The sequence below is a fragment of the Saccostrea echinata genome, unplaced genomic scaffold, assembly GCF_033153115.1.
Source record: "Saccostrea echinata isolate AGI-Se365-2 ecotype Australia unplaced genomic scaffold, CSIRO_AGI_Sech_v1 ptg000034l, whole genome shotgun sequence".
In the NCBI taxonomy this organism is placed as follows: domain Eukaryota; kingdom Metazoa; phylum Mollusca; class Bivalvia; order Ostreida; family Ostreidae; genus Saccostrea; species Saccostrea echinata.
The window spans coordinates 4622130-4638265 of NW_026889783.1; the positions used below are offsets into that span (position 1 = coordinate 4622130).

A 16136-nucleotide genomic window follows, 5' to 3' on the forward strand; every position below is an offset into this window, starting at 1 on the left:
ATCTTGTTCCCGGTACTTAATTTACACAATGGCCGCATTGGTTGTCTTGTTTGTTTATAAACCGTTACGGTATTAATACATTTTAGAAGTAATGATATTAAATTTGCTTCTTTTTGATCAACAAATTGCTTCTATTGAACGTGGTCCAATCACAGCACTGTTACTATTCCTACTGTTTACATGTTTACAGACTTTTGTTTTTACCTTGACAGGTACCTAGCCATCATTCACCCATTGCGGCCCCGCCTGACAGTGCGCGTGGTTTTGGCGATTGCTGTGATTTGGCTGGTTTCCATAGTCCTGGCCATTCCTAATCTTATATATGGCAAGACCTTTGTGTTCCAAGGCAGGGCCGTCTGTTTATTGACTTGGCCGGACTTTACATTGGATAGTCCCTCCATGTTAGACTTCGGGTGCGTTCACGTTAATGTTTATCTTGATTTAGATAGAACCATGTTCCTCCTTGTTAAAGGCCCTTGTGGCATCACCCACTTGTAACATCTGTATCACCCACTTATACCACCTCTATCACCCACTTATACCACCTGTATCATCCACTTCTACCACCTGTATCATCCACTTATACCGTCCGTATCATCCACTAATACCACCCGTATCATCCACTTGTAACACCTGTATCATCCACTTATACCACCTGTTTCATCCACTTATACAACCTGTATCATCCACTTGTACCACCTGTATCATCCACTTCTACCACCTATATCATCCACTTATACCACCTGTATCATCCACTTATACCACCTGCATCATCCACTTGTACCACCTGTATCATCCACTTGTGCCACCTGTATCATCCACTTGTACCCCCTGTATCATCCACTTGTGCCACCTGCATCACCAACTTGTACCACCTGTAACATTAACTTGTGCCCCCTGTATCATCCACTTGTACCCCCTGTATCATCCACTTGTACCACCTGTATCACCCACTTGTACCACCTGTATCATCCACTTGTGCCACCTGTATCATCCACTTGTGCCAGGTGTATCATCCACTTGTATCCCTGTATCATCCACTTGTACCACCTGTATCATCCACTTGTGCCCCCTGTATCATCCACTTGTGCCACCTGTATCACCCACTTGTACCACCTGTATCATCCACTTGTTCAACCTGTATCATCTACTTGTACAGGTTTTATTCTCTAACCCAGCGACTTAAAAGCGATTGTCGTTATCAATCTGTTAACAATAAACAGTAAGAACCGTTTGTTTGAAATATTCCTTAACAGTGGGCTCTTCCATCAATATAACGTACGGATCCATAATACATTTTAGGTACTTTCACCCTGTTTATACGAATGATTTATACAGATATAACTATAAACAATAAAATATCTTTCCTTCTTTGTTAAAGCGGGCATAACGGTTGCAATCGTAGCAGAAAAAAATTACATTTTAAATTTTATGGATTTTTGCAATGTTGCAACCTTTGTCCCCGAATAATTAATCAAAGAAGAAAGCATTTCGTTGCTTTAATTTTATGATCCACTTGTGTGTTCATGTTACCATTAGATGTTTTTAATACTTTAAAAGACTTTTCGTAAAGGTGAGACATGCTACATACATATAGTAAGAGACACTTCGTCTCAGTGTGCTGCGGAGTAGGACCAATAATTAAGTTAATAAGGTGTTGCGTCAGCAACAACAGAAATTCCATGATTTGGTTAAAATGTTCCAGTATACCTCATTTTTATAGCTTTTTCGAATTTCATTCATTAACCTTCAAAAACCAACCCATGATATGGAAGGCATATCTTGTTTTCAAAAGAAACTCAATCCTCACTTATAGCGTCAAATACGCATGATTTGCAAATATAAAAAATATTTTTGTACCAGACTAGCAATTATATCTCAACCCAATTTCAATTTTGTACGCGCTGTCTATAGATTGAACATTTTTTTATATATATAATTTGTGTGGTTTAATACTTGCTTGAATATGGAAATATTCCTAACCATAAACAAAGGTGTATTCTTATTGCTCACTAATAGTCCATCATAACAAACACTGATTTCATCCTAGCCACCATCCTATTGTTACGTGTATGTATATAACATTTTGGGAATTACTATATTCATATGTAAATTATTGCACAAGCATGGACAATTTGCCAACATAAAAATCCTATGAAATCAATTACAAAACATAATCTACATTAAATGTTTTAGTCACTCCTTTCTTACTCGTCATGAATATTCATTGATAATCGAAGAAAATGTAAAATTGTTCCGCCTTAACATGAGGTTGATGCCCTGTGATTAGAACCGTCATACTTTGTTTCTGAATAATGGCCAGGGTTATTTTTTCGTGTTTAATTCTTACCATAAACATCCAGAGTAAGTATTCCTGTAATCCTACAGAGACGAGCATTGTATGGACTTTTAGCTTATAAACCTAGCTTTTAGAGGCTTTACGGTCCACTAAACTGATTTCGTAATAAAAGGGAAGAACAAAAAAGGGCATTTAAAAATTGTTCATCGTTAAACTGCTATAAAATAACATTTATTTCATTTTATCTTTCAATAATTCAATTCGATGACAAGTTCGAAGAAAAATAACCAAGAAAAGAGAAAATGTATATAAAACTGTATTTTTCAACTTGCTCATTAATTTTATTGATTCCCTGAAATTCATGTCACAAAGAAAAAAAATCGCGTATACCGTATTTTTGAAGAAAAAAAATTCTATTAATATTCAAATAGCGTGGTATGATTTAGGCTAAATTTTTGAGCAACTGGAAGCATTCAGACTTAGGGTCCACAGCTTTTTGACAAAATCAAGGTATTTCTATGCGAACATAATTTGTATGAAAACTTTATTTCAGCACCTTAAAGAACAGTCTCTTATGGACTCTTCCATCTGATATTTGACGATAGTAATAAATTTTGACATGTATATTGAAAGAAAGTATCATTAAACGTTACAGAATTATTACAATAATTTAACAGTTTCTATTTATTTTATGTATTAGACGTTCTTCACTGAAAAAGACAGTTTTTTTGAAAACGATAAAATTTCTAGTTTATGACGATTCATTCTCTTCATTTCCATCAAACTGAATGTCATAAAACAACTGACATTTACAAAATCGGTTGTTTGAAGATGTAATCGATGATTTTGCGAAGTCATAAAATAGTTGATAACATTTGAAAAGCTATTTATATACATTGATACGATTTAATACACTTAGGTATTGCACGAAATACAAAAATAACCTATTAAACAGAAAAGTACGTCGTTTGCCTAGCTCTTCTTTTGATGTTTTCACGTTGAAAGATAGTTTCATTATGATTATTTTTTCCCAGAAATCTTTTCGGTGGCTGCCAAAATGCAAAATAATATTGAAATCGGGCATTAATTTCTACAAAGTATCAAATGCGAACTGTTATTTGTACTATATAATGATATCTACAACAAAATGTTATAGATGCCGATATTTGATATCTCAACCTTTGATCGATGTAAAATGCCAGAGTTTTCTCAAAGATATGTTTAAATGAATGCACTCGGTTCACCTCGACCTATTCGTAACTCATCTCGCGAAGTTTACCGAGATGTAAAAATGGAATCATTACTCTCAAATCTTCCGAAAAAAGTATAAAATGTATATTGATATTTGTATCAATAGCGAGGATTAGTTGATAATGCTAAAAGATAATCCTAATTACATTGCTTAGTTCAGAAACATGGAGAATATGGTTTGGCGTTTCTCTGGGGAATTCTGTTAAGAACTAATGACGAGGAGAGCCTTCCTCTATGTAATACGTTAACGCATACATGTTTAATAATAGATTTCAGAATAAAGAGCAATATACATATTTCTATTTTTTTTATTCAGTTCTTCCAAGTTGAAAATTTTGTAAGTGCAGCTACTTAAGGTGTAATATTCTAAAAATCATAAATGTAAGTAATATAATGGTAAGGGCTTCGTATCCAGTATTGACCCTTTCACGGATCTTCTTAATTCTCTGTTAAGGAAGCCGTCTCCTCGTTAGAACCATTATCATCTCCCTTATTCTATAGCGTCCCTTCATCCCAAAATCACGCCTCATTTTTGCTATCACTTTTCCATTTTGTACTTGATACTTGGTTAATGGCTTTATAATAACAGAGATAAGAAGCAAAGTTCTAAAGCATGCTTTCCGTGGATTTTTATGCCATACAGATCTTGGCATCTTTGTGTATGGAAGACTTTAATTATCCGTTTTTACAAAGAAGTCGTTGCATATTGTTCCTCTAGGTACGTTACCTGCTCTTCCTACTAAAAACAACAACAAACTTGTGATTTCGGATTTGAAGTAATAATTAGTTTTCTTTGAAACTGCAGAGAATTTTCTGTCAAGTCCGTCATTTATTCCTTAATAATGGAACACAACCTCTTTCTGGGATCGTAAATCATGTCTTTCCAGCGTTTCCTGGATCTAGGTTCTAATTATCCTAATTTGATAATGTAGCAGTCTTTGAAATTAAACCCTACTGAAAACTAATAGACATGCAACATTTTTTCTGCCTTATCGGCTTTGCACAGTACATATACATTTACTCAAAAATTATAGAGTTGTGTGAGAAATAATAATTATTTAAGAAAAAAGGCCTGAAAATGACTCTTGATAATGATATATATATTTGGGTGGGTCAGGCAGTTATCTTATGCCGAACCTTCAATAAATCAAAAATGATCAAGAATTAAGTTTCTCCAAGACAAGACCGTTCCACATTCTTCCTTGACCTTATACATCGCCCTTTATATGTTGTTCATGAAATACGTCCCTCCATCGTCTTTGATTTCCTGTGAATTCCAATAGGTGGACATCTTTTACTCACTAAGTATACTTAGCTTTAGTAAAGCTCTGCTTGGTTACCAATATGTGCTATTTTCCTTAGAATGTGAATATTGAGAATAAAAGATCGAATAAGAACATAAAAAGACGCAATACTGGGGCGGAGAAATATGTTTATAGTCACCATTCTATTTACCATTTGCGTAAACTAGTACAAAATGGATTGCTTTGCTTGCCTATAGTAGCAACATATTTTTTGTATTTTTTAAAAAGAAATATAGAACTTAAAAAAAAATTCAAGATACACAATCGGAAGGTTTATATGCAAAATTATGTTTTAATTCTCTCTGTGCAGATTTTTTTTCACTTCGAAAAAGAGCCTAGAAAAGTGTAATATGTTCTTCTGGGGAAAAATTGTTAATTGGGACATTTGGCTTTGATGCTGTCTTTATTTAGGTTAATGGGGGATCTTGCTTGACTAGGGGTACAGCTAGATAGATATAAAAACCGATATCAATTGTATTCACTACTTTATATGCTCGCGTTTGTTTTTTTTTTAATTTGAAAAATTATGTTCTGAACTTCATGTTAAAAATTATTCTGATATAACCTTTATAGCGATGGTGCTAGCGATGAGCACCATAATAAAAATGATATACTTGTAATATCAATTTTATCCAAGATCTTATTACACAAATATATACAATTAAAATTGCCTGTAAAAAGGCAATAAAACGACATTTCTGCACTGACATCTTAAAAAAGAATTCCCTAGTGACACTGTGATAAGTCCTTACTTCCAAATTTTAATTATTGTTATAAATTATGGATTTAAAAAAAGATTTTAAAAAAATAATATTTTTCACTTCATAAAAGAATGAGAGAGAGGATATAACACTATAACTCTTATACATAAAGCTTCCTTGAAAATATTTTTTGATTTGAAGATTTTCCTGGTTTTTCGATCACGTTTAACTAATCAGCTGAAGTAAAGAAATTATTGAATAGGTTTTCAAAAATAGTGAGGTCTTTGAGGGATTAGTGGTGATAGAATTGTGCTGAAGATGAAGGCTACTTTTTCTCCCTTATTTATTACCCAGCTGTTCTTGATTTAATGGAAGCCTGATATGTTAACCATTTTTACTGTTACTGTTACTGGTGTGGCTTACATTGAATATTTACAAATGACAAAAATCATTGCAATTCTTGAATATAAAAATATTCTTTGTTGATTTAGACCGACAGACAACATATAAAAATGAATGACATTACCCACAGTGAAAGATTTTAGCCTAAATTTGATCAGTAGTTGATTATTTAACTTCATTGGACTGCCGAAAGGCTAAAATGTACAGGAAAGAAGAGTTATGCATGCCAAATTGAAAAGCAGCTGAGATTTTAGAAACTGGATTTGAAATCAACCTTCCTTTTTATCATCATAAATATGGCATCTTAGTACCTACAGGCCTTGCAGATGATTTATATTTATAAATACCATTATTTTTGTAGAGATTCTATCTATATCTTTGCACTTGAGGATTCCTTTGGATACTCCGAAGCTATAATTTCATATTTTTAAAAGGTTTCCACAAAAAGTGAAAAATGAATGTTGAATTAGCATTGGCTTTCACAGTTAATTACACGACTGGGGAACGTTGGTGATTGTCAGCTATAATGCGTGTTCCTAATGAATCACAATCAAATTAACAAAAATGCTATATAATTTCAGAGTCGTGTTTTCATTAAAAACTTTACTTTTTCAGATATAATGTCCTAATTATGATAGTGACATACGTACTTCCGCTGGTGACGTTAACTGTGACGTATGCCAGAGTAGGGATGGAGCTGTGGGGCAGTAGAGCTATTGGGGAAAACACACCTGTCCAATACGAGAGGATTCGCTCCAAAAGACGTGTAAGTCACGTTGTAGTTTAGTGCGGCAAATGCTGTAGCTGAAGCAAGTCTATCCATATAGCCATGTCAATTAGCTTTAGAAATCCGTAAAAGGGCAGGCTATCAGCACTGATTTCTTAAAAGGAAACCAATGTCTGCCATTTTATGTGACCACTTTATCTGAGTATGTTTTTCAATTTTTAATGTAGGATATTTTTGGAATCAAATAAAATAGGATTTATATAGCTGCATCCGCCAACAAAAACATACATTATAGAGGGTTTGCGCCTTTTACATAGTTTTGGATTAAAAAGGATTTTATAAAAACAATAATCATATCTTAAGGTGATGACTTCCCTTGCAATATTGAGTGCTTGGTTTTTTTTGTTTAACTTATGTTGTACTGCACACCCTCTTAGAGAGCTAGTGCAATTTTATAATAACCGGAGAAAGGATAGCACGGTAAAGATTATAGATATTTAATAGATTGTTAACAAAATCCCCGGCTGAGCATGTTGACCTTCCTGTATAGTTATGTAGAAGCTGGCCTTTCCTTATGATGGATGATGACATTAGGACGGTGCATTTGAATGCCCGGAGAAGTTTTTATCATAGAGACCACAAAATCGTTACATAACTCAGAGATACTGCAGCTTAGGGACCCATACATAATTCTCAAACAAACCAAAGGCCATTATTGTACTGTTAAAGGAACTTAAGGGTGCATTGGATGGTAAATCGCTCGATAAAGATATTTTATCTGAGGGAATATCGTTACGCTGGAATTCAAGGATGCAACGAAGATAAGACAACATTGTTTATACGTTCTTTTTCAGAAAGGTTTTTGCATTAGATATGCTCGCGTTTGGATCTGATATTGTCAGTTATAAAAGTTTCCTTACGTCTCTTTGATTAAATACGATACACATCGCAAGAAACCGGCCCTCTTATCGTTTTCTTCTCAATCCTGAACATTAATGTGCTTTCTATGGATTGAAGAAAAAATATATGAAATTCCTATCAATGTCAACATTTGTTTTTAATATGGTTTTATGATGTAAACTGGAAAGATACCAAGAAGTTAAAAAAATCTTTTTTTAAATCGCCACATCGCGAATTCAAGTCTGCTTCTAATAAGTATTGAAGAATGGGATGCGTCTATAGAGAAGGGCTTTTGGATGTATTAACACGGAGCTTCCTCCTAAAGAAAAACCCTGTCAAATTATAAAAGAGACTCGAGTTTCTGTTTTTGTCTTTTCTGACGTTAAGTACTGATTGACAAATACTTGTGTTTCCGCTGATGTTTGTAACGATTGAAGAATCTGGCACCGATTCGAACAGAAAATTTGATTTTTAAGAATCTATAACGAAAACATGATAGACATAATTGCATTAAGGCACTCAATTGCGAAAAACAGTAACGTTTATGTTTGCCCATTAAGTTCTTGAAATAATGTTCAATGAGTTTAGATGGTATCTGATTTTGTCGAAGCGATCACGGTGATTTCCTATTTTACAAAAGCATGAAATCCTAAATGTAGGCAAAATGCCGCAAGGATAGCGCGACGCTGAACAGCGGGTTCGCTGTGTTCTAAACTGTTTAACTGTTACAGAAATCACTCGTTATAAGTGGAGGCCTTATCTCTCTGCTGTGATGAAACAAATTCCACGTGTGATATTTCTAATGAAATTTGTTAAAAGATTCTTATGTTTTTTGCGTTCCTTCAAAGTTAATGTGACTATGCGTCATCATTAGCAAGGCACATCTCAACAAACCAACTGTCGTTACAAATTAAGCAGGTTTCTAATGTATGTCTCTGCGATTCTTTCCAGTCGTATAATTCAATAGTAAATCTAGTTTTTAGGGGTTTCTTAATCGATATTATTCAACTTGTTCTCTTAAACCAATTTATCCTGTATACTTTTGAGATTTCAGAATTTCACGATCAGATGCATGCCGTTTATATCAGCATATGTATATATTTATTTACTTATATCTCGAGAAGGTAAGTGTTTCTATTTCAGTTTTTCCCTTAATAATTCGAAAGCACTAAATTGCTTTTGGTATGCCGAGGTCAGGATAAAGATAAATCTATAATTAAATGATGTGGAATAATTTTTGGAGATTTTGAGTAAACTACAATTTATGATATTTAAGTTAAAATAGCTAAAATGTGAGAATTCAAAATGTTATCTAATATTTCGTTCTTAATTGTTAACAATGCTCAGACCCAAGATTAGTGAGCGATTGACCCCACCACATTTTTTAATACTTCCACCCTCTTCCGCGAAATACGTTTATCAAGTTTGATTGTTTCCTTTATATATTTATTTCAGGTACTTTTATTTGCTTGTCAGTTATCCCCACTCCCTTGAAAAAAAAAAACATGTTACGTGGATATAGTTCAATTAATAACACCATTTTATTCATGGTTATTCATAGCTAGTTATAAAAATAGCAACAAAAATATCAGTCATTATCTACAAAAATTGCTCCATTATTTACCATTTTATAAAAACGTCTTTAAAATGGAATTTTGTAGTGCAAAGACTGCAGTAATAAATCATCGCACGGGCCAAACTTGAAAATGCACTCTGCTCTAGCATTCATACACTGTGGTGTTCATATTGCATTTGTAGACCGGCGTGCTGAGTGCATATTAAGACATTGGTGCTGATATTGCATTTTAATAAAGACAATAAAGCGTTTATAGACTGTCGTTCTGACATTTTTCTTTTGTAGACCATGGTGCTGATATTGTATTTGTAGACTGTACTGCTAATATAGTCTGCCGAGCTGATACTGTACGAGGGGTGATCAAAAAGTTCGCGAACTATTTGAATTACTTCCATAAAAGAAATAAAATTAGCTTTCATTGTTTATTATTTTTTAAAATAGTCCTCTCCGATTTTAATGCACATCTGCCACCGTTCTGCCCATGCGCAAATCACGTGATCTACGCGGTCACGTGACATGCCCCGTAACGTTCTGTTCACAGAAGCTAGAGATTTTTCCGAGTCTAATATTTCTTACCATGCAAGTTATTTTTTATAACAAAAACAGTCCATTTGTCAGAAATGGCCAAATCTCGGCAATAGGGTGGGTAAGGATATCCTCTCCCAGAATGAGCAAGGTGACCATCACAACCCGAGTCATCTGTCTTGGGAGCGTCGTTTTTCCAATGTGGATAAAATATGGCCGCCTTCTTTTTATCATATCTGATATGTTTAAAAGTCTAAAGTAAACGATATTTTAGGGCTTTGATAATTATATTACTGTTAAAATATTCAACTGTTTTTCTAACTGTAACTTGGCGATCTTTCGTAACAAATTGCACAACTAAAACTCATCTCTTCCCAAGCTTGCTTTCACTGACAGAACAAACATCATTTTTAACCATCTCCCTTTTTTTACTAAAACAATCAATCCACTTCTGTCAAGTCTTTTGTCTTCATAAACCTTGTACAAATTATGATATGCTGCTGCAAAGGAATTTCCAAGATATACGTTAAACTTTACAGCCCTTCGTTGCTCGAGTAGGACTTAGTCTACAATTTTTATCACGTCACCTACATATTGACGTCATTTTCACATTGTGACGTCACAAACATGGAGCAAAACATTACATATCATCTGCTATTTATAGAACGTGTGTATTACTATATGTGTGCCAAATTTCATTCTGATCTGAATTGTGGTTTTGTAAATATAGAGATAGTTCGCGAACTTTTTGATCACCCTTCGTATCTGTAGACTACCGTTCTGATTAAGCATTTGTAGACTGTCTTGTTGATATTCTGTAGACTCTTGTGCTGAATTAGTTGCATTTATAGAATGTCGTGCTGATAGTCTGCTAGCATGTCTGTAGAAGTGGTAATGATATAATGTTTGTAGATTGCCATAATGTTTGTAGACTGCCTTGCTACGTGCTGATATAGGGTTTATATACTGTGGTGCTCATATTGCATTTGTAGGCTATCGTTCTGATATATTACGTTTGTGGACATATGTGATAATGTAGCGTTTTTTTGTATTTAAATTACATTTATAGTTTGTCGTGCTTATATTGCTTTTATAGACCGTGATACTGATAAAGTTTTTTAGGCCTTGCTGATATAACGTTTATAGATTGTCTTGCTGATATTTATAGACTGTGATGCTCATATTGCATTTGTAGATTGTCGCGCAGATATTGTGTTTATAGACTGAAATGCTGAATTGAAACTTTGTGACATTGTTTGTAGACTATCACAAGCTCCCTCAAGGATAGAGAATCAATGTGAATCACCCGTGGGTTACCAACGATGACTGTGCGGCTGATAATGCGTTTATAGACTTTGTGCTGATAGTGCGTATTAGTAGGTGGTGCTTGTAGACAAGCGTATTGATATTTCGTTTTTTTTAATGGATATATCGCTTTTTATAAAATGATAAAAAAATGGAGCAATTTTTGTAGACAATGACTGATATTCTTTTGCTATTCTGATAACTAGCTATGATTAACCATGAATAAAGTGGTGTTATTAATTGAACTATTCTCTAACAGTAGATAATAGTGGTGTTTATCGTTTCGATTTGATTACATCAGTAGATAAAGATGATTGTGACGGCAATGATTTATCTTTTTAAATAAAAATATTTTTTAATAATATATTTTAATGGTGACTCAGTTGTGCTGATGGATGATAAGTGGTAAAGGTGACCGTTAATCTGACACGTCATTTGTATTATAACAGGCGGTAAAAATGATGATTGTGGTAGTTGATCTGTTAGATCGCTTTATTACAGGCGGTAAAATTGATGATTGTGGTGGACGATCTCTTAGTTCGCTTTATTTACAGGCGATAAAAATGATGATTGTGGTAAATGATCTGTAAGGTCGCTTTATTAAAGCGGTAAAAATGATGATTGTGGTAGATGTTCTGTCAGGTCGCTTTATTACAGGCGGTAAAAATGATGATTGTGGTAGATGATCTGCCAGGTCGCTTTATTACAGGCGGTAAAAATGATGATTGTGGTAGATGATCTGCCAGGTCGCTTTATTACAGGCGGTAAAAATGATGATTGTGATGGTAGTTCATCTGATAGATTGCTTTATTACAGTTTGTGAAAAAGATGATTGTGGTGATAGATAATCTGATAATCGACTAGTTTTATCACAGGTGGTAAACATGATGATTGTAATAATGTAAATCTAATACATCACTTGCTTTATAAAGATGATAAAGATGATGAAAATCATGCAGTCATTTGTTATATTATATGTTGTAAAAATGGTGATCGTGGTGATGTGAATCTGAAACGTCACTTGTTTTATTACAGATGGTAAAATTGATGCATGATGATGAAATTTAAAATGTCAGTTGTTTTATTACAGGTGGTAAAATGATGATCTTGGTGAAAATGTGAATCTGGTCTGACTCTTTTTTTATTACAGGTGGTATACACAATTATGGTGGTGAAGATGTGAATGTTATATGACACCTTTTTTTACAGGTAGTAAAAATGATGATCGTTATGATTGTGTGAATCTGATATTTCACTTTTTTATTACAAGGATAAAAAATAATGATTGTGGCGATTATGTGAGACTGTATTTCACATGACTGAGTTATTACAGGTGGTAAACGAGGATTTTGGTGGTGGATAATACATGTATATGATATTCCATTTCATTTATTACAGATGGTAAAACTGATAATTGTAGGGATTATGTGAGACTGGCATTTCACTTGATTAATTACAGGTGGTAAAACTGATGATTTTGGTGTTGGATATTATATTACATTTCATTTTTTACAGATGGTAAAACTGATGATTTTTGTGATGGATAATCTGATATTCCATTTGATTTACTACAGGTGGTAAAAATGATGATTTTGGTGTTGGATAATCTGATATTCCATTTTATTTATTACAGATGGTAAAACTGATGATTGTGGTGATGGATAATCTGATATTTCATTTGATTTATTACAGATAGTAAAACTGATGATTGTGGTGATGGATAATCTGATATTTCATTTCATTTACTACAGGCGGTAAAAATGATAACTGTAATGATTGATAATCTGATATTTCATTTTTATTTATTACAGGTGGTAAAACTGATGATTGTGGTGATGGATAATCTGATATTTCATATTTATTTATTACAGGTGGTAAAAATGATGATTGTGGTGGTAGTGACATTTGCTGTTTGTTGGTTACCCTACCATGTGTATTTTCTCCTCCAGTCCACAACAGACATCACCAACTGGGAGCACATACAAAACGTATATAATGTGATTTACTGGCATTTCACTTGATTAATTACAGGTGGTAAAACTGATGATTTTGGTGTTGGATATTATATTACATTTCATTTTTTACAGATGGTAAAACTGATGATTTTTGTGATGGATAATCTGATATTCCATTTGATTTACTACAGGTTGTAAAAATGATGATTTTGGTGTTGGATAATCTGATATTCCATTTTATTTATTACAGATGGTAAAACTGATGATTGTGGTGATGGATAATCTGATATTTCATTTGATTTATTACAGGTGGTAAAACTGATGATTGTGGTGATGGATAATCTGATATTTCATTTCATTTACTACAGGCGGTAAAAATGATAACTGTAATGATTGATAATCTGATATTTCATTTTTATTTATTACAGGTGGTAAAACTGATGATTGTGGTGATGGATAATCTGATATTTCATATTTATTTATTACAGGTGGTAAAAATGATGATTGTGGTGGTAGTGACATTTGCTGTTTGTTGGTTACCCTACCATGTGTATTTTCTCCTCCAGTCCACAACAGACATCACCAACTGGGAGCACATACAAAACGTATATAATGTGATTTACTGGCTCGCTATGAGTAACTCCATGTATAACCCTATTATATACTGCTGGATGAATTCTAGGTGAGATCAAGTCACTAGTAATACACCCTTTTTTACATTTCAATTTTAATTCCCAATAGGCGCTTTATTTATAAGCACTTATTGTATATGTTGACTCTGTAAAGGGTTTCATTTATTAGCCTCCAAATATTATCAGCAGCGGTGCTGACATTACACTCTGTATGATATTAACACTCTATAATTTTCCATTTTCAGGTTCAGACATGGTTTTGTCAAATTATTTTGCTGCTGTCCATGTGGATCATGCGCCAAGTTTAAGGACAGATCCAAACCTGGTATGCTTCCTGTCACATTATTAAGAAATAGCTCTAATACTTACGCATTGGCAGAAAAACACCACGGAAATGGGTGTACCATTTACACTACCACTGAGTCGGTAGATGACGCCAGTTCGTCACCTGTCATTCACAAGAAGGGGCGGAGACATAGTGCTGAATATTTATGAGCATGGTTAAACAATGTTCACCAGATCTATTTATTTATTGTTTGTTCTGTGTACAGGACTATACATGTAATACAATCTTCTATCAGAATAGATTTTACATGTCATCTTTTTTGACATGGTTATAATTGAAAATAAAAATTTGACTTCTAATACTGGCAGATTTCAAGACATGGCGTTTTACGAGTTCTTGTAAGAACGATTACAATCTGGTACCATTCACAAGTTAATCCATCCCCTGCCGTAGACTCTGTGGTTTAACCATAGGTCAGTTCAAATTGTATAAAAATATTTCATTATGAGCATGTCAAAGCACATTGTATAGTTACTGCTAAAGCTGGAGCATATACGTCGCAGTGTTATTGTGAGCTTCTACAAAAACATATGTACTGCTTCGTCTTTTAGGACTACATTGTGCGGACAAAATGATTCAAAATGCTTACTTTGACCCCTGATATTCACTGTTGATTGCTTTTTGTATCTAAATGCTTTTGCACGTCTAACCCAATCATATATAGTATTGTTTAGGGCGTAACATTTCTTATCATTCCATTATTTTTTTCCTGCTTATTTGTTGACCCTTTAATGTACTTTCTTACAGCATATTAGAAGTTACTGATTGTGTACAGTGTTTTGTACATATGGTTATTCCTGTATTATATGTATGGTACTAAATTCTATCAATTGTCAACTGCTTTTAAGCATTTATGTATATTTGTTGTACGTACAAACACATATAAATTAAGATATACTTAAGTTGCCAATTGGTTTGGGGACAACGTATGTTGAAATTTCACCAAGATTAAATGTATTCATATTCAATTTTTCACTTACGTCTTGCGATAAGAATTATATAACTGTTGAATTTTATGCTTATTTTGAATCATGAATTAAATTTACGTATAAAATATGTTATTTAGATTTTGTTTGCTATTTCTTTCAGAAACAGACACGGCAATTTACGATACTCTTATTAAGAAGGACGGTGTAAAACGCGTACATTTTGGTAACATTCCATTAGCAACCTTTAATAGTAGGTGATCGCCACTAGGCGGCGCTGGACAAATGGTGGAGTATTCGTGTGCAAAGTAGTAATCCACGTCCAAATAACTGTCTTCAACTGAGCTCAAAATTGATATTATGTAACTGAGAAAACATTAGTTAAAATTAGCGAAGTCATTTGACCATTTTCAGATTTATATGTTAATACCCATCATAGCGTGTTCTCTGCATGTTAAGAGTGTTGGCATCACGATTATTGGTTTGCTAGAATGCTATAGATCTTTGTTGATTAGAGAGTGTTGTGATGGAAATGCTTATACATTATCAACAGTCACGTGGGGCCAGGCAATTACGTCATCAGTTCCCGGATTTCGTGAACGGGCATTTTTAATTTAAAAAATATCTTTTTTTTAAAAAATCTAGAACAACAGGTTTATTCAAATTGCAAAAAAATGTTTGATGTTGTAATTGAAAGTATTTCTCTCAAATGATTTGGTCTTTTTCAATTAAATAAAAACATTTTCAGAAATCAGTGAAAGACCTGTAAACTGGTTGGCCTTTTCTCTGTAGTGTAGGTCGACCTTTTGTTGCTTTCACTGCATCAAGTCTGGAATTAGTTTTAGCAGTGTAGATTGTCTTGAAATACGATCGAGTTAGGATACGATTAGAATTATGTCTTGTAATTTTTGTTTTCATATTGAATTGTACAACCATTATGAATACATTTACATGTATAAAATATTTGATTTTAGTTATAAATAAATGTTTAAATTGAAATAATAATGTAAATACTTATATGTACACAATACGCATTTCATTAGTCATCATGTTCATAAAATTTTATCAGGAATTTCATCAGGACGTCTCTGGAAACGGAAAAAAGAATGGCTGGTCCTTTGTACGATACAGATGTTAGATACAGGTAGATTTGGACGACCGCCTTCATAAACATTACTTCGCGCTGACGAATCTTTTAAATACGTTCCAGAGTTCCTAATTATATAGAAGTCACACACTTACATGTATGTACAGGGCATAAAATATTACTCACTCTAATTGTATTTC

At 33.5% G+C, this 16136-nt stretch overlaps 1 protein-coding gene across 1 annotated transcript in view; it reads left to right on the forward strand.

Annotated features, from left to right (window-relative positions):
- LOC133199600 (tachykinin-like peptides receptor 99D) overlaps nt 1-15868 on the forward strand; it is a 30776-nt gene extending 14908 nt beyond the window's left edge. Inside the window, exons 2-5 of the mRNA XM_061335437.1 lie at nt 213-413; nt 6573-6723; nt 13434-13627; nt 13823-15868. Coding sequence (XP_061191421.1) covers nt 213-413; nt 6573-6723; nt 13434-13627; nt 13823-14072 — 796 coding nt within the window. The 3' untranslated portion in view covers nt 14073-15868. The remainder of the gene's footprint in view (nt 1-212; nt 414-6572; nt 6724-13433; nt 13628-13822) is intronic.
- The last annotated feature ends 268 nt before the right edge of the window (nt 15869-16136 follow it).